General features: G+C 40.6%; 2 protein-coding genes across 2 annotated transcripts in view; one reads left to right on the top strand and one right to left on the bottom strand.

Annotated features, from left to right (window-relative positions):
- The window catches only part of phlpp1 (PH domain and leucine rich repeat protein phosphatase 1), a 79704-nt gene extending 73883 nt beyond the window's left edge, over positions 1-5821 (top strand). The window contains exons 13-17 of the mRNA XM_058394718.1: position 1; positions 89-205; positions 1029-1223; positions 1569-1797; positions 3133-5821. The exon at position 1 is cut by the window's left edge and continues 130 nt beyond it. Of these exons, the coding sequence (XP_058250701.1) occupies position 1; positions 89-205; positions 1029-1223; positions 1569-1797; positions 3133-4308 (1718 nt within the window). The 3' untranslated portion in view covers positions 4309-5821. The remainder of the gene's footprint in view (positions 2-88; positions 206-1028; positions 1224-1568; positions 1798-3132) is intronic.
- A 1868-nt stretch (positions 5822-7689) lies between these two features.
- On the bottom strand, positions 7690-15280 carry mep1bb (meprin A subunit beta b). Its single transcript, XM_058394719.1, has 14 exons — positions 15081-15280; positions 14587-14605; positions 14401-14448; positions 14267-14310; positions 13849-13927; positions 13063-13180; positions 12710-12888; positions 11776-11994; positions 10370-10522; positions 9773-9988; positions 9189-9659; positions 8923-9099; positions 8016-8178; positions 7690-7925 (listed from the first exon to the last, which is right to left on the bottom strand). The coding sequence occupies exons 1-14, from the start codon at positions 15153-15155 to the stop codon at positions 7706-7708; spliced, it is 2181 nt and encodes a 726-aa protein (XP_058250702.1). The 5' UTR covers positions 15156-15280; the 3' UTR covers positions 7690-7705.
- Positions 15281-15734: the final 454 nt, after the last annotated feature.

Here is a 15734-nt window from a genome sequence, read left to right as displayed (position 1 = left end):
AGTATGTGTGTGTGTGTGTACACTACATTACTCAGATCTGAATTATTATAATAAAGAGTTTAAATCACGATTACTTTTGTTCCTGTAGCAATATCCGCTGTTTCCGGATCGACCCGCCCCCAACTTCCTTCTCAGCTAATGAGGCGGCAGGTGGGCCGGCCGTCTGGAGTCATGGCTACACCGAGGCGTCTGGAGTGAAGAACAAGTACGTCTCTCACACACAGACACACACACACTTAAGCGCACTGAGTGATACTAATGCTTGTACTCACATCCCAGAACATCTGTAGAGCACAGCTGGATGTTCACTGTGAACGGTGTATTATTAGCGATGCTATAAACCCCGCTGTTCTGTATGTCATGTGTTTTTATTCTCTCCATCAGTGGCTGTGTTTATAATACTGACCACTCAGTTTAATATTTCTACTCTTGTAGACTAGTATTCCAACACTGGAGACAAAAATGTAAATTAAAGATAATAAAAATAATTCTTAAAAAGAATAAAATCTAAATATGAGACTGAAATAAAACCAGTTTTTTAATCTCATCTTAAATGTGTCAAGGTCAGATTATAGACAATGGATTTATTTAGAAATAAATTAATGAATAAAAGAGAATTAAATGATTTATTAAATAAATTACTTTAAAAAAGAAAATTAATTAAGTAATTAAATAAATCGTAATAAATTTACAAAAAAATTTTTAATGAAATTTAATAAATTTTTAAAGTACAAAATCTTCAGTAATATATATATATAAGCCTACATTTACTTTATGTAATAACCGGACGTAATTTTGTTTAATTATTGTTTCATGTCTAATTGTTTCATGTCTAATCATGTTTGTATGTTTGGCTTCGGTAATAAATTATTTCTTGCATTAAGGTCCTGAAGCCACTCTATCGATCGATTATACTCATGTAAAAAGATCACAAGTTGCTTATTTCTATTAGTATTTGTATATGGAATCGTTGTATAAATACAATCCTATACATATATGTTGTAAGCTGATTGAGTGTGTGTGTGTAGACTGTGTGTGGCAGCTCTGTCAGTGAGCAGTTTCTGTGGCAGTAGAGAAGCTCTGTACGGAGTGTTTGATGGAGACAGGAACGTGGAGGTGCCGTATCTCCTGCAGTGCACTATGAACGACATTCTGGCTGAAGAGCTGCACAGAACCAAGAGCGAGGAGGATTACATGACCAACACCTTCCTCGTCATGCAGAGGTCAACACACACACTTACACACAAACTTAAACACACACACACTTAGAGAGCAGCATCTTTCAGACAACAGCAGACCCCACAGTGTGAAAGCTTTTAGAATCATATAGAATTCAAATATTATGTGTCCAGATACGTAGGAGAGTTATTCTGTAGCAGAGCTTCATAACATAGGTGGACATTTATAGTTTTACAAAAAAACCCTTAATTTGTTCCCCAAAATCCCAAACTTGTGTTTCTTTGCCTATAATGTGTAAGTCTGCAGTTCCGGTCTCATTATACCGTATGTTTATGCTATAAACCAACAGTCTTTTTCAAAAAAATCTCCCTCACTTCCTGTCCACACAGGAAGCTGGGTACAGCCGGGCAGAAGTTAGGAGGTTCGGCCGTTCTCTGTCATATCCGGCACGACCCGACGGACCCGGCGGGCTGCTTCACGCTCACTGCTGCCAACGTGGGGAAGTGTCAGGCAGTGCTGTGTCGCGATGGTAAAGCCCTGCCGCTGTCACTGCTACACAACATCGGCCTGGAGGAGGAGTACAACCGAGTACGGCAACACAAAGCCATCATCACTGAGGTAAAGGACAGCTAACACTTTAACATCACTGAGGTAAACTACAGCTAACACTTTAACATCACTGAGGTAAACTACAGCTAGCTATTTAAACATCACTGAGGTAAAGGACAGCTAACACTTTAACATCACTGAGGTAAAGGACAGCTAACACTTTAACATCACTGAGGTAAACTACAGCTAGCTATTTAAACATCACTGAGGTAAACTATAGCTAACACTTTAACATCACTGAGGTAAAGGACAGCTAACACTTTAACATCACTGAGGTAAACTGCAGCTAGCTATTTAAACATCACTGAGGTAAAGGACAGCTAACACTTTAACTGTAAACATCACTGAGGTAATGGACAGCTAACATTTTAATTGTAAACATCACTGAGGTAATGGACAGCTAACATTTTAATTGTAAACATCACTGAGGTAATGGACAGCTAGCAATTTAACTGTAAACATCACTGAGGTAAAGGACAGCTAGCAGTTTAACATCACTGAGGTAAACTACAGCTAACACTAACATCACTGAGGTAAACTACAGCTAGCTATTTAAACATCACTGAGGTAAAGGACAGCTAACACTTTAACTGTAAACATCACTGAGGTAAAGGACAGCTAACACTTTAACTGTAAACATCACTGAGGTAAAGGACAGCTAACACTTTAACTGTAAACATCACTGAGGTAAAGGACAGCTAACACTTTAACTGTAAACATCACTGAGGTAATGGACAGCTAGCAATTTAACTGTAAACATCACTGAGGTAAACTACAGCTAGCAATTTAACTGTAAACATCACTGAGGTAAACTACAGCTAGCAATTTAACTGTAAACATCACTGAGGTAAACTACAGCTAGCTATTTAAACATCACTGAGGTAATGGACAGCTAGCAGTTTAACTGTAAACATCACTGAGGTAAACTACAGCTAGCTATTTAAACATCACTGAGGTAATGGACAGCTAGCAATTTAACTGTAAACATCACTGAGGTAAACTACAGCTAGCAATTTAACTGTAAACATCACTGAGGTAAACTACAGCTAGCAATTTAACTGTAAACATCACTGAGGTGAACTACAGCTAGCAATTTAACTGTAAACATCACTGAGGTAAACTACAGCTAGCAATTTAACTGTAAACATTACATACATTACGATACCTGAAGTAGTAATGCTAAACATCTCAGTAGACTTTTAATAAATCACTTTTAATAAATAAGGCTATTTAACCATCGTTTTCTTTTTTTGTTGACCTCCACATTGAGAATGATTTGATATCTTGAGGAATGATAGCTGTGATTTGAGTCACTCATACAGCGACCTTCCTTTTCCTTCTCAGGATAACAAAGTGAATGGCGTGACTGATTCCACACGGATCATGGGCTACTCCTTCCTGTATCCAGCTGTTCTGCCACGACCGTATGTTCACACACTCCCGCTAACACCGCGTGACGAGTTCTTCATCTTGGGCAGCCGTGGCCTGTTTGAGGCACTGGAGCCCGCTGAGGCTGTAGAGGCAGTGCGCAAGGTTCCAGATCCACTCGCCGCTGCCAAGAAACTGTGTACTCTTGCTCAGGCGTACGGTTGTACCGAGAGCCTGAGCGCGGTGGTGGTGCAGCTAAGTGTGACCGAGGACTGCTGCTGCTGTTGCTGTTGCTCGTCCTCTAGTGGCCTCCACACAACCCCACAGCCACCTCCTAGTCCCGGTCCCGGTGCGGGCCTCTATCCGCCCTCAGCCGGGGTACCGCCTTCTTCCTGCAGCGAGATCAGCTCGGAGGTCAGCGCCTCAGAGATGAGCTCGGAAGTCGGGTCCACCGCTTCCTCTGACGAGCCTCCGATCTTGCTCCAAGAGGCGCACCTTCACCTCCATCAACCTTCCAACCCAAACCCAAACCCACGCCTTCTCTCCTGCTGCTCTCTCCACCCGACGGCGTCTTCATCTGCCATCATGGCCGCCAGTTCCGGTTCCTTTCAGCGACAGTTATCGAGTGCTACTTTCTCCAGCGCGCTCTCCGATAACGGATTGGACAGCGAGGACGAAGAGCCCATCGCAGGCGTCTTTTCCAACGGCAGCCGACTCGAAGTGGAGGCCGACGTCCACTGCTTGCGTCTCCTTGCACCTCCACCTCCCCCTCCCCCGTGCACCCCCGAAATTCCCGATGAGGTGGTACCTCCAGAACCGGAAATGAGCGAGCCTGAGAAAGAAGGGAAGCAAAGCGAGAAACCAGGAAACAACACTGAAGCGTGGAGCAAAACCCTGTCACGCAGGAGAGGCAACGGGTCCGTGGCCCCCCACGAGACCAGCCACAACCTGATCGAGGTAGCAGCCGAGGCGCCGTCTAAAAAGTCCGGCGGTTATTTCACAGCCCCGGCGATGCCCGACCCTGACGACCAGCTCATCATTCCACCCGAGCTGGAGGAGGAAGTGAAGGAGATAATGAAACAGCATCAGCAGGAGCAACAGAAACCCAGCAAGAGCGAGCAGCCTGCCGATTACTACGACACACCGCTGTGATAGCACATACCATAAACAGCACGGTTTCCCACTCTCAGGCTTGGAGTCCCTCTGCACTGAACAGCTCAATGTTTTCCCTGGTGATTGCACCGATGGTGGAAATATTAGCAAATTACCTGAGCCAGGCAGTAATTAATTAGGAAAACATGACCGCTGTTAAGGTATTTCCGAGGACTGAGACTGGAAGACCCTGCCGCATTAGCCATAGTGTCCACAAGTATTTGTTTCTGGCCTAAAACCACCTTCATTTCACCAATAAGTGAAGAATTAGCTGTCTATAAACTACTCATACTATAGCGTGACGTTTATCTGCTATACAAACTCTTTCCTTAAGTTCCTGTCAGCCGTACCATTGCCTTTTGTGGAGTTCTCCTAATATTTTGAGTTCAGTTTTAAGTTTTGTTTTTTCTTGCGTAACTGACCTTATTTAGGTCTTGAGTCCGGGAGGCATCACAGAATCGGGTCACTAAATGTGTTGCAGTGAGGCCACGACATACCAAAGTCCACAAACTTAATATGTTGTAGAATATTGCGTTTCCTTTCTGACCTCCAGGTAATCATTTATTTGAGAATTTGCTTAATTTGACGTGGAATAATAACGTGTCCATGTTTGGAATACAGGGTTTATTTAAAAAAATTTTTTTAAAAAGTGCTCACAATAGCCTTATTCAGTCGCTGTCATTGGTGATGTTCTCTATAGCATTAATTACATCCTAATATATTAGAGTGTATACGCTTTAATATATATTTCATTCACGTCCATGAGAAATTGAACTGGTGGCCTGAATCATCTCATAGCCACATTATTATTATTATTATTATTATTATTATTATTATTATTATATTAACCACCATTTTACCTCAGTGTGTATGACCAAGAAAAAACAGGCTGATGATGCCTCCATGCAGACTCGATTAAAGATAATTTAGTAAACAATCAGTGCGACCGGTATGTGTGCAAAAGCAACAAACAATTATTAAGAAATGATTAAATACTGTACCAAAGAGGCAATGGTAGCGTTGTCATGGTAACAGGAAGCTAAAGGTGGTGTTTGTAGATGGGAGAGACTTCACGCTATGTTATGAAGTAATCTGTAGGCCTGTAGACATGGCAGCTCTCCATAGATCTCATCTAAGAGCCATTTTAGACCACACACACACACACATTATAGTGTGTTGTTCAGCATTATCACACCCTCATTACACCACATCCACATCAATGCACAAATCCGTTCCCTGCGGTCCGACACCGATAGGAGCCTTTCCCTGCGAGCCGACCAATAGGACATCCCTTTAAGAGACTCCAGTCCCAACCTGCACACTACTGTGCCTCGCCCCTTTAAGAGCTCAAATCAGCTGACTACTGACCTACTGACTGTTTAGTGTTTATTTACGTTGCAAACAAGTGACAGTATCTATAGAGTTCAACACTAGTCTCAGTACCACTCAACAAAAGTTGTGGATTTTCTTATTTCCTTCTTTCTTTTTTTTTTTTTTTTTTTTTTTTTTTTTTTTTTTTTTTTTTTAAAAGACAAAACTTACCATATCTTTTATATGAGGAAACACTGCAAAAGACTTTTTACAAGAAATGAGAAAGGGGGGGAAGAAATAATTAAACCCGAGGCAAAGCGCAGGATGGTTTTGTTTGAGATGGTGATGTGTAGTGCACACCGGTTAATACCACGCTTATCTGTTGTAGATAGGGCACTTATGTAAGACTGTATTTCTTCACTAAATCGAGGCTTCGTGCCTGTAAAACTAGAAATTTAGTAGAAATTGAAAAAGACTAACTCCTAGGAGTTGCTTACTCTTTTATGGTGACCTAGTCACTTTTTTTTACTAATCTTCTCTGCGAGAAATGGTGATTTTTTTTTTTTGTTTCGTTTTGTTTTTCGTTCCAATGATGACTGTAAATAAGAAATATTGTATACGATATGCTTTTTAAAGGAACTGCGTGTGTCTGTAATAATAAGCTTATTCCTTCCTTACACGTGAAAGTACACAAAGGTATTCAATACGTACGGCAAATGACTATGAAATCTGCACATTCTTGCTCGGTCCTGTTCTCACTGTCTGGTTAACCGTGCACACACACACACAGCTCATTCTTCCGTTGTCACCAGCATGACCAGTAAAGAAAGATTATCTGTAATCAAAACCACACAAAATGTTCCTGTTCTTTTTTTTTTTTGTTTTTTTGTTACAATAAATTCTAAATTTATCATGATGAGCCCTCGTGGTCTGTTCTGTTCTAAAATCTTCAACGTGAAGGATTGTACAGCAATCAGTGATCGTTTGTTATAGCACAAACCAGCCACAAGGTGTCAGCACTGCTACATGGATAAAGGGTAGTGATGCCACCGCACTGCTCCAGGGTTCCTGAGCTCAGGATACTGTCTTTCCTCCTCAATCTGGGTTCTCTGGATTTCTTCCACTTCACCAAAAAACAGGTTAGTAATCTTCAGTCAATTATCCAGTAAGATTTATCCAGGATACACATGATCAGCTGTAACATTATGAGCACTGAGAGGTGAAATGAATAACACTGATGATCTCCTCATCATGGCCCCTGTTAGTGGGTGGGATATATTAGACAGCAAGGCATCATTTTGTCCTCAAAGTTGATGTTAGAAGCAGGAAAAATGGACAAGCGTAAGGATTTGAGCGAGTTTGACGAAGGGACAAATTGTGATGGCTAGACCACTGGATCAGAGCATCTCCAAAACTGCAGCTCTTGTGGGGTGTTCCCGGTCTGCAGTGGTCAGTATCTATCAAAAGTATCCTTTAAGTCCTGTAAGTTACGAGATGGTGCACATGGACGCCCCACATCTTGGTGCCAGATTCCACAGCACACCTTCAGGGATCTAGTGGAGTCCATGTCTCAACGAGTCAGGGTTGTTTTGGCAGCAAAAGGTGGACCAACACAATATTACACAGGTGGTCATAATGTTATATGCCTGATCGGTGTATATTCCCATTTTCATGACCCTGGATAGTATATTGGTAGGAGAATGTTGGACATTGAGCTGCCAGGCAGGAGGCAAAGAGGAAGGCCAAAGAGGAGGTATATGGATGTAATAAATGAGGATATGAAGCTAGTGGGTGGATGTGTTGAGGATGCAGAAGATTGGGATAGGTGGAGAGAGATGATTCACTGGGGCCACCCCTGAAGGGAAAAGCCGAAAAAAGCAGATGACGACCCTGGCTATGATGAAGCGTTGTGTATGTATATCAATGTGTACCTCAACCTTCAGTATCTTCACTTAAAGGAAGACAAACAACAAATAAAAATAAGAATTTATTTTTTAGTTTTATTTTGCTTGAGATTGAAATGACATTAAAAATATTCTTGTTATAAACATACATAAGGGTGTACTGCCACTGGTTCTGGGTGTGATTAGTTCGCACTGACGTTTTGTATGGCAATGCCACCACCTATGTCGTTCATTTTCTTCTTATACTTTTTCTTCAAACACACCACACTCACTACCGTCACCACCAGCATGACGGCAAAGACCACGACTGACGACACGGCTGCTGTCACCACGCCGTCCTGCTTCGAGCTCTTAAACTGACACCTGTCCCCGTAGTACCACCAGTCGTCCCCTACAGAACACCTGCAGAGAGAATTGTTTATCCGTCATTATGTGATTAACGATGGCAGCGTTAGTGATTTTAGATGTTCTCCTACTAGACTCCCTCCATACCTGCAGACTGCTTTTACACCATTGTCCATCACACACACACCATCGTTTTCACATTTTACCGAAGCACATAGATTAGCGGTCGCAGGTTTGGTCGTCGTTGCAGTAGTGGCTGTGGGTTTGGTCGTTGAAGGGATGGGCTGAGAAGCAACCAAGTGTGTTATATCTACAGGACAAAAATAGGAAACAGTTTGTGATGCTGGTCTACAGAGCTGCAAAGCTTCTGGGGTCTACTATATGTGTGTATAAACAGGGTTTTACAGTAACCTCCAGGCACTTAGCTCATATAAATGTAGTTGTCACTAGAAAAGCTTGGCATGGATAAATATTATTGGACAATTTTGTTTGAATCTAATCTTACTTCTAATTATATATTGCAAACTGATTATAACTAAATTGGGCTAGAGACTATAGATGTGATATGAGAGGAAGGGGGCAGGGCTTCCATATTAGAGACCTGAGGAAGATTCAATCTTGAATTCCTATGCAAGATGTGCAAAGGGTTGAGTCTATTCTTCATCATCATTTATCTATCCTTTTGTTTCAGTGTATCTTGAGGTAAGTAAGGTTGGTTAGCTTGGTACACTTTTGGCTGACGAGCAGCTATGGGATGGGAAACTGCTGAGGAGTTAAAGGTTACCATGTTCCCTTGGTGATCATAGCCTTAACCAACAAAATTGCCTCAGTTTTGACAAATTTAACCAACCAATGTTTGTCAGAAAATATTACGGATAAACAAAAACTTGGAGTGGATCGGTTTAGTCATACTTTCTGCAGCAGAAGGTGGGATAGCCATCCTTATACATGTATTGGTTACACTCCTGGTTTAAGGTAGGTAAGACTGACCCCCTTTTTGGTCTTTAGAGAGTGAGTGGGTACGTACCAGCCTGATACACCCTTATTTGCTTACCTTCCATGCTGAGGAGGAAGATGGCATCTCCACCCTTTATGAAGTCTCTACTGAGTGCTCTGGCCTGACTCAGATATACAGATGTTCCAAGTCCTGGTCCTCTGAAGTATTTTGTCCCATGCCCTTCTGCTACCTCTGCTCCCACTATTCGTGGGTTGTCCCAAAAAAGCTTTGATCCTTATCAATTAAAAAAATATGAACAATTGAAACAATTGAAAATTATGAATCTATCTGTTGTCTTAAAGCATGTAGACATCATGAGATACCTTCATATTTCATGTTGGGGTCAGTTGTGACACTTCTTTGGTTTGACATGCGTTTACGAATGTCCGCATTCTGATCCATTAGCATCATAGTAATCTGCTTCCATGGGCAGGGCCAAGTGAGGCTGCCATCAGTCACATCATTGCCAGATGCCAGATGGGCATAAGCTGCCATGTCCTCTGGATATGAGTCAGTGCCATTGGGGTACAAGGACATCTGGAAGGTGTAGCCATACTTTGAATGAAAACGTGGGCTGTATATGACATGGCCCCTAGGTGTGTTTTCCATAATACTTTTGAAGTTCTTGATCCGCCACACGTGTTCTGGGCAGGTGGTCTCAGAAAGATTGACATCATCCAAGGAGAACCCACCCGTGGAGCTCCCAGCACCCTTAGTGCCTTTAAATACAATGCGGAACTTTCTGGAGACATCTAGTTTAACATGGTGCAGCTGCCAGAATGTCTCAGGCACTCCTTTTAAGAAGAACATGATTTATGTGTTAGTATGTTTTGATGTTGCAGCATTGGTCAAAAGGACCTTTAATTCAAGGGAACAAGTCATTCTTGACATGCTTGTCCTTACTCACCAATTATTGTCTCAATGAGACGTAGTGCTCCGTTAGGGTTGGCTTCACTGTATTCTCTCACCCAGATCTCCAGCTTGTCATTCTGGTTTCCACTGTTGTAGTAGAAGAACTGTAGACACTGGTAGTTGCGGTTAGGGTAGAGCAACCTGCTTTCTAACAGAGCAGTGTCTCCGACATTTCCACTGATGGTGCTGAAGTGCATGAAGTAACCTGTGCCTATCGAATAGAAAATCATGAGAATGTTCACTCAACAATATAGTGACAGGAAGTTAGAGCCATATTCATTTCCCTCCAGCTCATACAGTATGTCCAACTATGGACATGCAATATCTTAGGCATAGTCATACTCTAGAAACTGGAGCTTTGGGCTACCCACCTTTCTGCACAAGTGTATGCACTAGACCAGCAGGGTCCAATTTTACTCAGAAAGGGCTGGTGTGGGTGCAGGCTTTCATTCCAGCCAAGCAGAAGCCACACCTGTGTCTACTGAAAGCCAAGATCAACTGATTATACAAGTGGAATCAGGTGTGGCTCTTGCTTGAAAACCTGCACTCACACCATCCACCCATGGATGAGATAGTGAAAAGGTCTCAGTACCGGTACAGCGTCCCATGTTAGAATAGTCTGTGTCTGGTCCACCGGTTGCCTTAGTAACACGTTCCCAATCTGCATTGTCATCCTGACCTTGGATCATCCCACAAATATTCTCCAGCTCAAAGTCACAGCTGTCCAGGAACGTTGTGGATCTTGCTACATAAAGGGTTACACAGATTATCAGGATACTTTGTACTGTCATAAAATGTCAGATCAGTCTGGCTGAATTGCCAAGTCACAATTAGCCACAATAAACAAGATAACTACCAAGTATCTTGGTGATAATGGATATTATCTGAATTATGGACTATTAAGTCAACATAAGAGTTAGTGATGGATTAGATTAGCCAGCAAAATAAGATGTTTAGCTTTAATAGAGATGTTGATTTGAATGTTTACCGATATATTATAGTAAAAACCTCAATCTGGTGGTCAACTTCCATGCAGTCATTCTTACAGATATCTACTACATGAAGGATTCATGTCACAAGCCCGAAACTTGTTTTTCACTTTTGCTCTACATGGCCAACATCCCGCAACATACAAAAACCTGATTTTTCAAAGCAAGTCAACAACGTCAAGACTTATGCCCCTGCAAACTATTAACAAATTTAACAAGGTGCCATTAGTCTGGGTGAAGTGACTTGCAAAATCTCTGTCCATTCCGCAACAATTACCATAAGTACCTTAGTATTTGTGTAATAATTAATGTCTCATATTTCTCAAATGTGCTACTGGTGAAGCATCTGCTTGACTGGGATCCTTTGTGATTGTCAAGTCTGCTCTTAATTCAAGCTGCTCAGGTGGTCTAAACTGTATAAGCTCTAAATAGACACCACAAACGAGATGTTTATTTCTTAATGATAATGGCTATTACAGAATGAACCTTCTTACATGTTCTTCCCAAGATAAGCCCAAATCACTTTGTCGACCCAATAAGACGAAGGTACTTAATAAAAGTTCTTGCTTACAAAGGTTGTCTGGATAAGATTGCCTAGATACCAGAATTTGTTATCTTTAAAAGCTTAAACTTTTATGATTGTTTCACGGGTATAAATAAAATATCAACATGTTTCTCAGTAGCACTTTACCACTTTTGATTAGCACATGGCCTCTGAACTGATTGGACATTACTTAGACTTTTTTAAAAAGCTAAAGCAGCACGTAAACTCTGTCCAGTCTTTAAACATTATGGTTTTCCCATTTCTTTTTTCACCTCTTCCTTTCTTTTTACCTTCAAGTAAACAAATGCATGGGATTGGCTGCATCAACACAAAACAGAGGACCTGCTACAGAAACTATGATGTTTCATATGATCTATGTGATAAACCCCAAATACACGTCTCCTATCTGGTCAGGCTTATCTAACTCTAATTTTTACACCAAATTCCAGATCATCAAAGACTTACTGCAGTTGTAAAGCCTGTTCAGCTTGAGCAGGTCACTGTCGCTAAACTCCATGCGCTGGCCGATGACGTTGCTAAAGGCCGGGATCTTGGTGACTATGGTGGGCTCGGTGCCATTGCTGAAGGCGTTCTTGCTGTAGTGCATCATGGAACCATAGTCATAAGGTACATTCAGGGAGCTGGATATGGTGTCATCATATTTGTTGAAATTGTGCTCCCTGCCTAAAGACCAAAGATGTAATAAATGGAGTGATTGCTAAGTTTATGTATCATACACTTTATACTTTTGCTTTTTGAGGTCATATCGTATAAATCCAGTTAAAAACCCTTTTTACATTTTAATGTATTTAATTAAATACTTTGTCACAATTATTTAACAGGTTTATCCAGCTATAGGGGATGGGGGACAAGGTGACTTGGTGGTTAAATAATTTGTTGCAATTATTTAATGTTTTTTTTCAGTTATATGGGGGGTTGGCACGTGCCTCACACCTCCAAGGTTGGGGGCTCACTTCCTGCTCCCTATATGTGTGGAGCCTACATATTCTCCCAGTGCCTCAGGGTACCCCAGTGTCCTTCCCCAGTCAGGGGACTGTGGAAGACATGGACTGTGGGCTGACTGGCATCTGTAAAATTGTCCATAGTGTGTGAATGGGTTTGTGAGTGTGTGTATGATAGACCTGAATCCTATCGAGGATGTACCCTGCCTAGTGCCCCAAGTCTCCTGGGATTCCCCCATGGCACAACATAGGATGAGTGGTGTAGAAAATGGGCAAATGGATCCAGGTATAAAAGCAAAGACAGACTTAGCATCTGAGCCAACTGATCTCTAAATTCAGGCTATTAAACTTTCCCTATCAGTCTGGTCATATCTCTAGCGATAGGTACTTGAATGTCTGTCTAAGTGACACTTTGATGTATCAGGAGATTGTAGCACCTTCTTGGATGCGATCCCACATGATGGTCACGTAGTCGTCACGATCGGCGCGTGACTGCTCGTGCCAGAACCCCAGCGCGTGAAGGAACTCATGTTCGATGGTTGCGATTCGGTCACATCCAGCACCGATGGACAAAACCTGCTTTCCCACACGCCGGTTCCCCACTGAGGAGAAACACCTGAGGACAAAAAAAGTGTGTGCTGTTAGAAATGATCACGTATTAGAGCGAGAACATTAAAGTTAATCGGATCGGCATTTCTCTCAGAGCTGCTGTTATAGAAAATTGAGTCATTCAGGCTCTTTTACTGAAGGATGAGGAACAGTTGAGTTGAGTAAAGGTAGCTCTGCTCACCCACTGCCTTTAAACACAGAGATGTAGTTACTTTCTCCACTCCAGGGTTTGTAGTCAATGCAGGTCTTCAGGCGATACTGTTCAAATGCCTTCAATATAACGCCTTTGGCATTAATATCTGAAACAAAAAACTGTGCTGTAACACATGCACTGTCCTACCTGGACTGAGTAGAACATAACTAGTATTACTAGTAGTAGTAGTAGTAGTAGATGTATTAATAGGAGCATAGAAATAATAATAGTAGTAGCACTTACAGTAATAGTTTTAGTAGTGTAAGTAGAAGTAGTAGTAATAGGTTTATTAGTAAAAGTAGTAGTAGCAGTAGTACTATTAGTAAAAGTAGTAGTAATAGTAGAAGTAATAGGCTTTGTAGAAAAATAGTAGTAGTAATAGGTTTAGTAGTGAATGTTGTACAATCAGTAGTAGTAGAAGTAGTAGTAATAGGTTTTATAGTGAAAGTAATAGTAGTACTTGCAGTAAAAGTAGTAGTAGTACTAGTAGTAAAAGTGTTGGACATAATATTAATAGTAGTAGTAGTAAAAGTAGTGGTACTACTAGTAGTAGTTGTAGTAAAAGTAGTAGTAGTAGTAGTAGAAGTAAAAGGTTTAGGTGTGAAAATAGTAGTAGTTATAGTTCAAGCAGTAAAAATAGTGGTAGTAGTAGTGGTAATAAAAGTATTAGTAGTTGTACTATTAAAAGTAATAACTGTTTAAGGTATAATCAATCATCTTTTCAGTGCCAATACACTAAACATCCACAGTATCTACCCTGCTGATGCAACTTACCCAAATCATCCTCTAGATAGTACGGCACAGTGATGGGCCACAAGTACTCATCCCCGATGATGGAGTTCCTCCCTTGTTCCTTCACATTCACAAAGCAGAACGATGTTGAGTACGATTTCTCTTCCCACCACCTGGATTACTTTCTGATAATCACACAGCATGACCTGCTTTATTTACTCTGATCCCACAACAAATCTGTTGGCTAAGCAGCATCCACCTCTAAAGGCCCTGTCACCATAGAAACGGTAAGGTATTCACCCAGCAGGTTCATATAAACCTGTGATATGGAGCTGCTGTTCTAGACCAATCAGATTAGAGAACTTGGCAGCAGCGCTGTGGCGTTTATAATCATTAACAAGGGTCAAAGTCTTGTAGAAGACACAGGTTTATGCTCGAATTCCAGATGAGAAGATCTCACCTTGTCATATAAAATATCTCCTTCAAAGAGATCCAGGCCAGCCGCTGCAGACAGACAGAGATACAACAACAATACAACGAATAAAACATGACTCTCTACATACTGCAGTATCACTCAATTTATATCTCTCTTACCTTGATTGACCTCGAACAGATCCGCTTTCCCTCCGTCTACATCATACTCTGTCAAATCCAGCCAGAGATGCACAGCTTCAATATCTACACCTTATTATGTATTTAATTTATTTATTAATTTATTTCTGTAGAAAACTCTGTAGGTTATATACAGATAAATATATTTTTTATAAAAACTGGCCTTACCTGTTACTTTGCTTGTTGGCTATGTGAGAGAAAAACACTCTTTAAATTCAATTCATAATAATAATAATAATAATAATAATAATAATAATAATAATAATAATAATAATAATAAAAAGAAGAAGAAGAAAAAGTCCCAGAGCAAAACAAATAAACCACCTTATTATTATTATTATTATTATTATTATTATTATTATTAAAATAACCAGAGCTAAACATTTTTTTTACTTTATGTAAATAGTATTATTTATTTATTTTAAAAACAAATAACACCTTATATTAAAACATATTTTAAAAAAAATAGTAAAATAAATAAACAAATGTAGATAAACATTTCATGTAAAAAAAAAAAACAATGAAGTATCAGAGCAAAATTTCTCAGGTACAAATAAAACGCTTAATAAAGGATTTATAAACAAAATTATTATTATTATTATTATTATTATTATTATATTTTTGTTAAATGCATTGCCCTCTTTTTGTGAGATGAAACCTACCAGAGCCGTGACCCCGCAGCTCAGGAGAGTTAGAATAAAACCCGGAGAGGTCCAGGGCGCGAGCGAGAGCTTCATGCTGGAGGATAAAACGCAACCACGGCCACACTGCACAAAGGGGGACGATGTCGTAAAGAGATGAGCTCTTTATAGCAGGTGTGATATGGGAGCTGGTCAGGGAGTGGCACACACCTCAGAATGGCTGAATGGACACTTCACTTTCCGCTGTCCATAAAACAGATAAAACATCCAATAAATCAAAGATTTGTGTGAGATAAATTACTAATCATTCCCTTGTTAATGATGAAGATAAAACAATCATGCATTAGATTTTTTTTTTTTCTCTCATAGTCCTGCAGGTACAGATTTAGAGAACTTCAAGTAAGGAATCAAATGAATCAAATGAATTATGATTCATGGGAACTTTACTAAGTTAGGTGTGTGATTCAGGTCAAAGCATTTTAATCATTTGTTTTCTGCTTTAATAAATTTTTGTAAATAATTGTTTTTTGGTTGGTGAGAACATGCACTAATCAGCCATAACAATTATGACCACCTCCCTAATGTTGTGTTGGTCCACCTTTTGCAGCCCTGGCCCATCCTGCACTGTGTATTCTGACCCCTTTCTATCAGAACCAGCATTAACTTCTTCAGCAG

Source organism: Hemibagrus wyckioides, linkage group LG07 (assembly GCF_019097595.1).
Source record: "Hemibagrus wyckioides isolate EC202008001 linkage group LG07, SWU_Hwy_1.0, whole genome shotgun sequence".
NCBI classification, from domain to species: Eukaryota; Metazoa; Chordata; class Actinopteri; order Siluriformes; family Bagridae; genus Hemibagrus; species Hemibagrus wyckioides.
The sequence above is the reverse complement of the archived record's forward strand: the minus strand, read 5'-3'. Positions and strand labels throughout refer to the sequence as shown.

Excerpts from the sequence above, each read along its gene's own strand:
- mep1bb (XM_058394719.1), bottom strand. The coding sequence starts at position 15,155 with ATGAAGCTCTCGCTCGCGCCCTGGACCTCTCCGGGTTTTATTCTAACT. Across the intron at positions 9,100-9,188 it reads CCCCAACATGAAATATGAAG|GATCAAAGCTTTTTTGGGAC; the intron begins GTATCTCATGAT and ends TTAATTGATAAG. Across the intron at positions 8,179-8,922 it reads CTTCCTCCTCAGCATGGAAG|ATATAACACACTTGGTTGCT; the intron begins GTAAGCAAATAA and ends TTTGTCCTGTAG.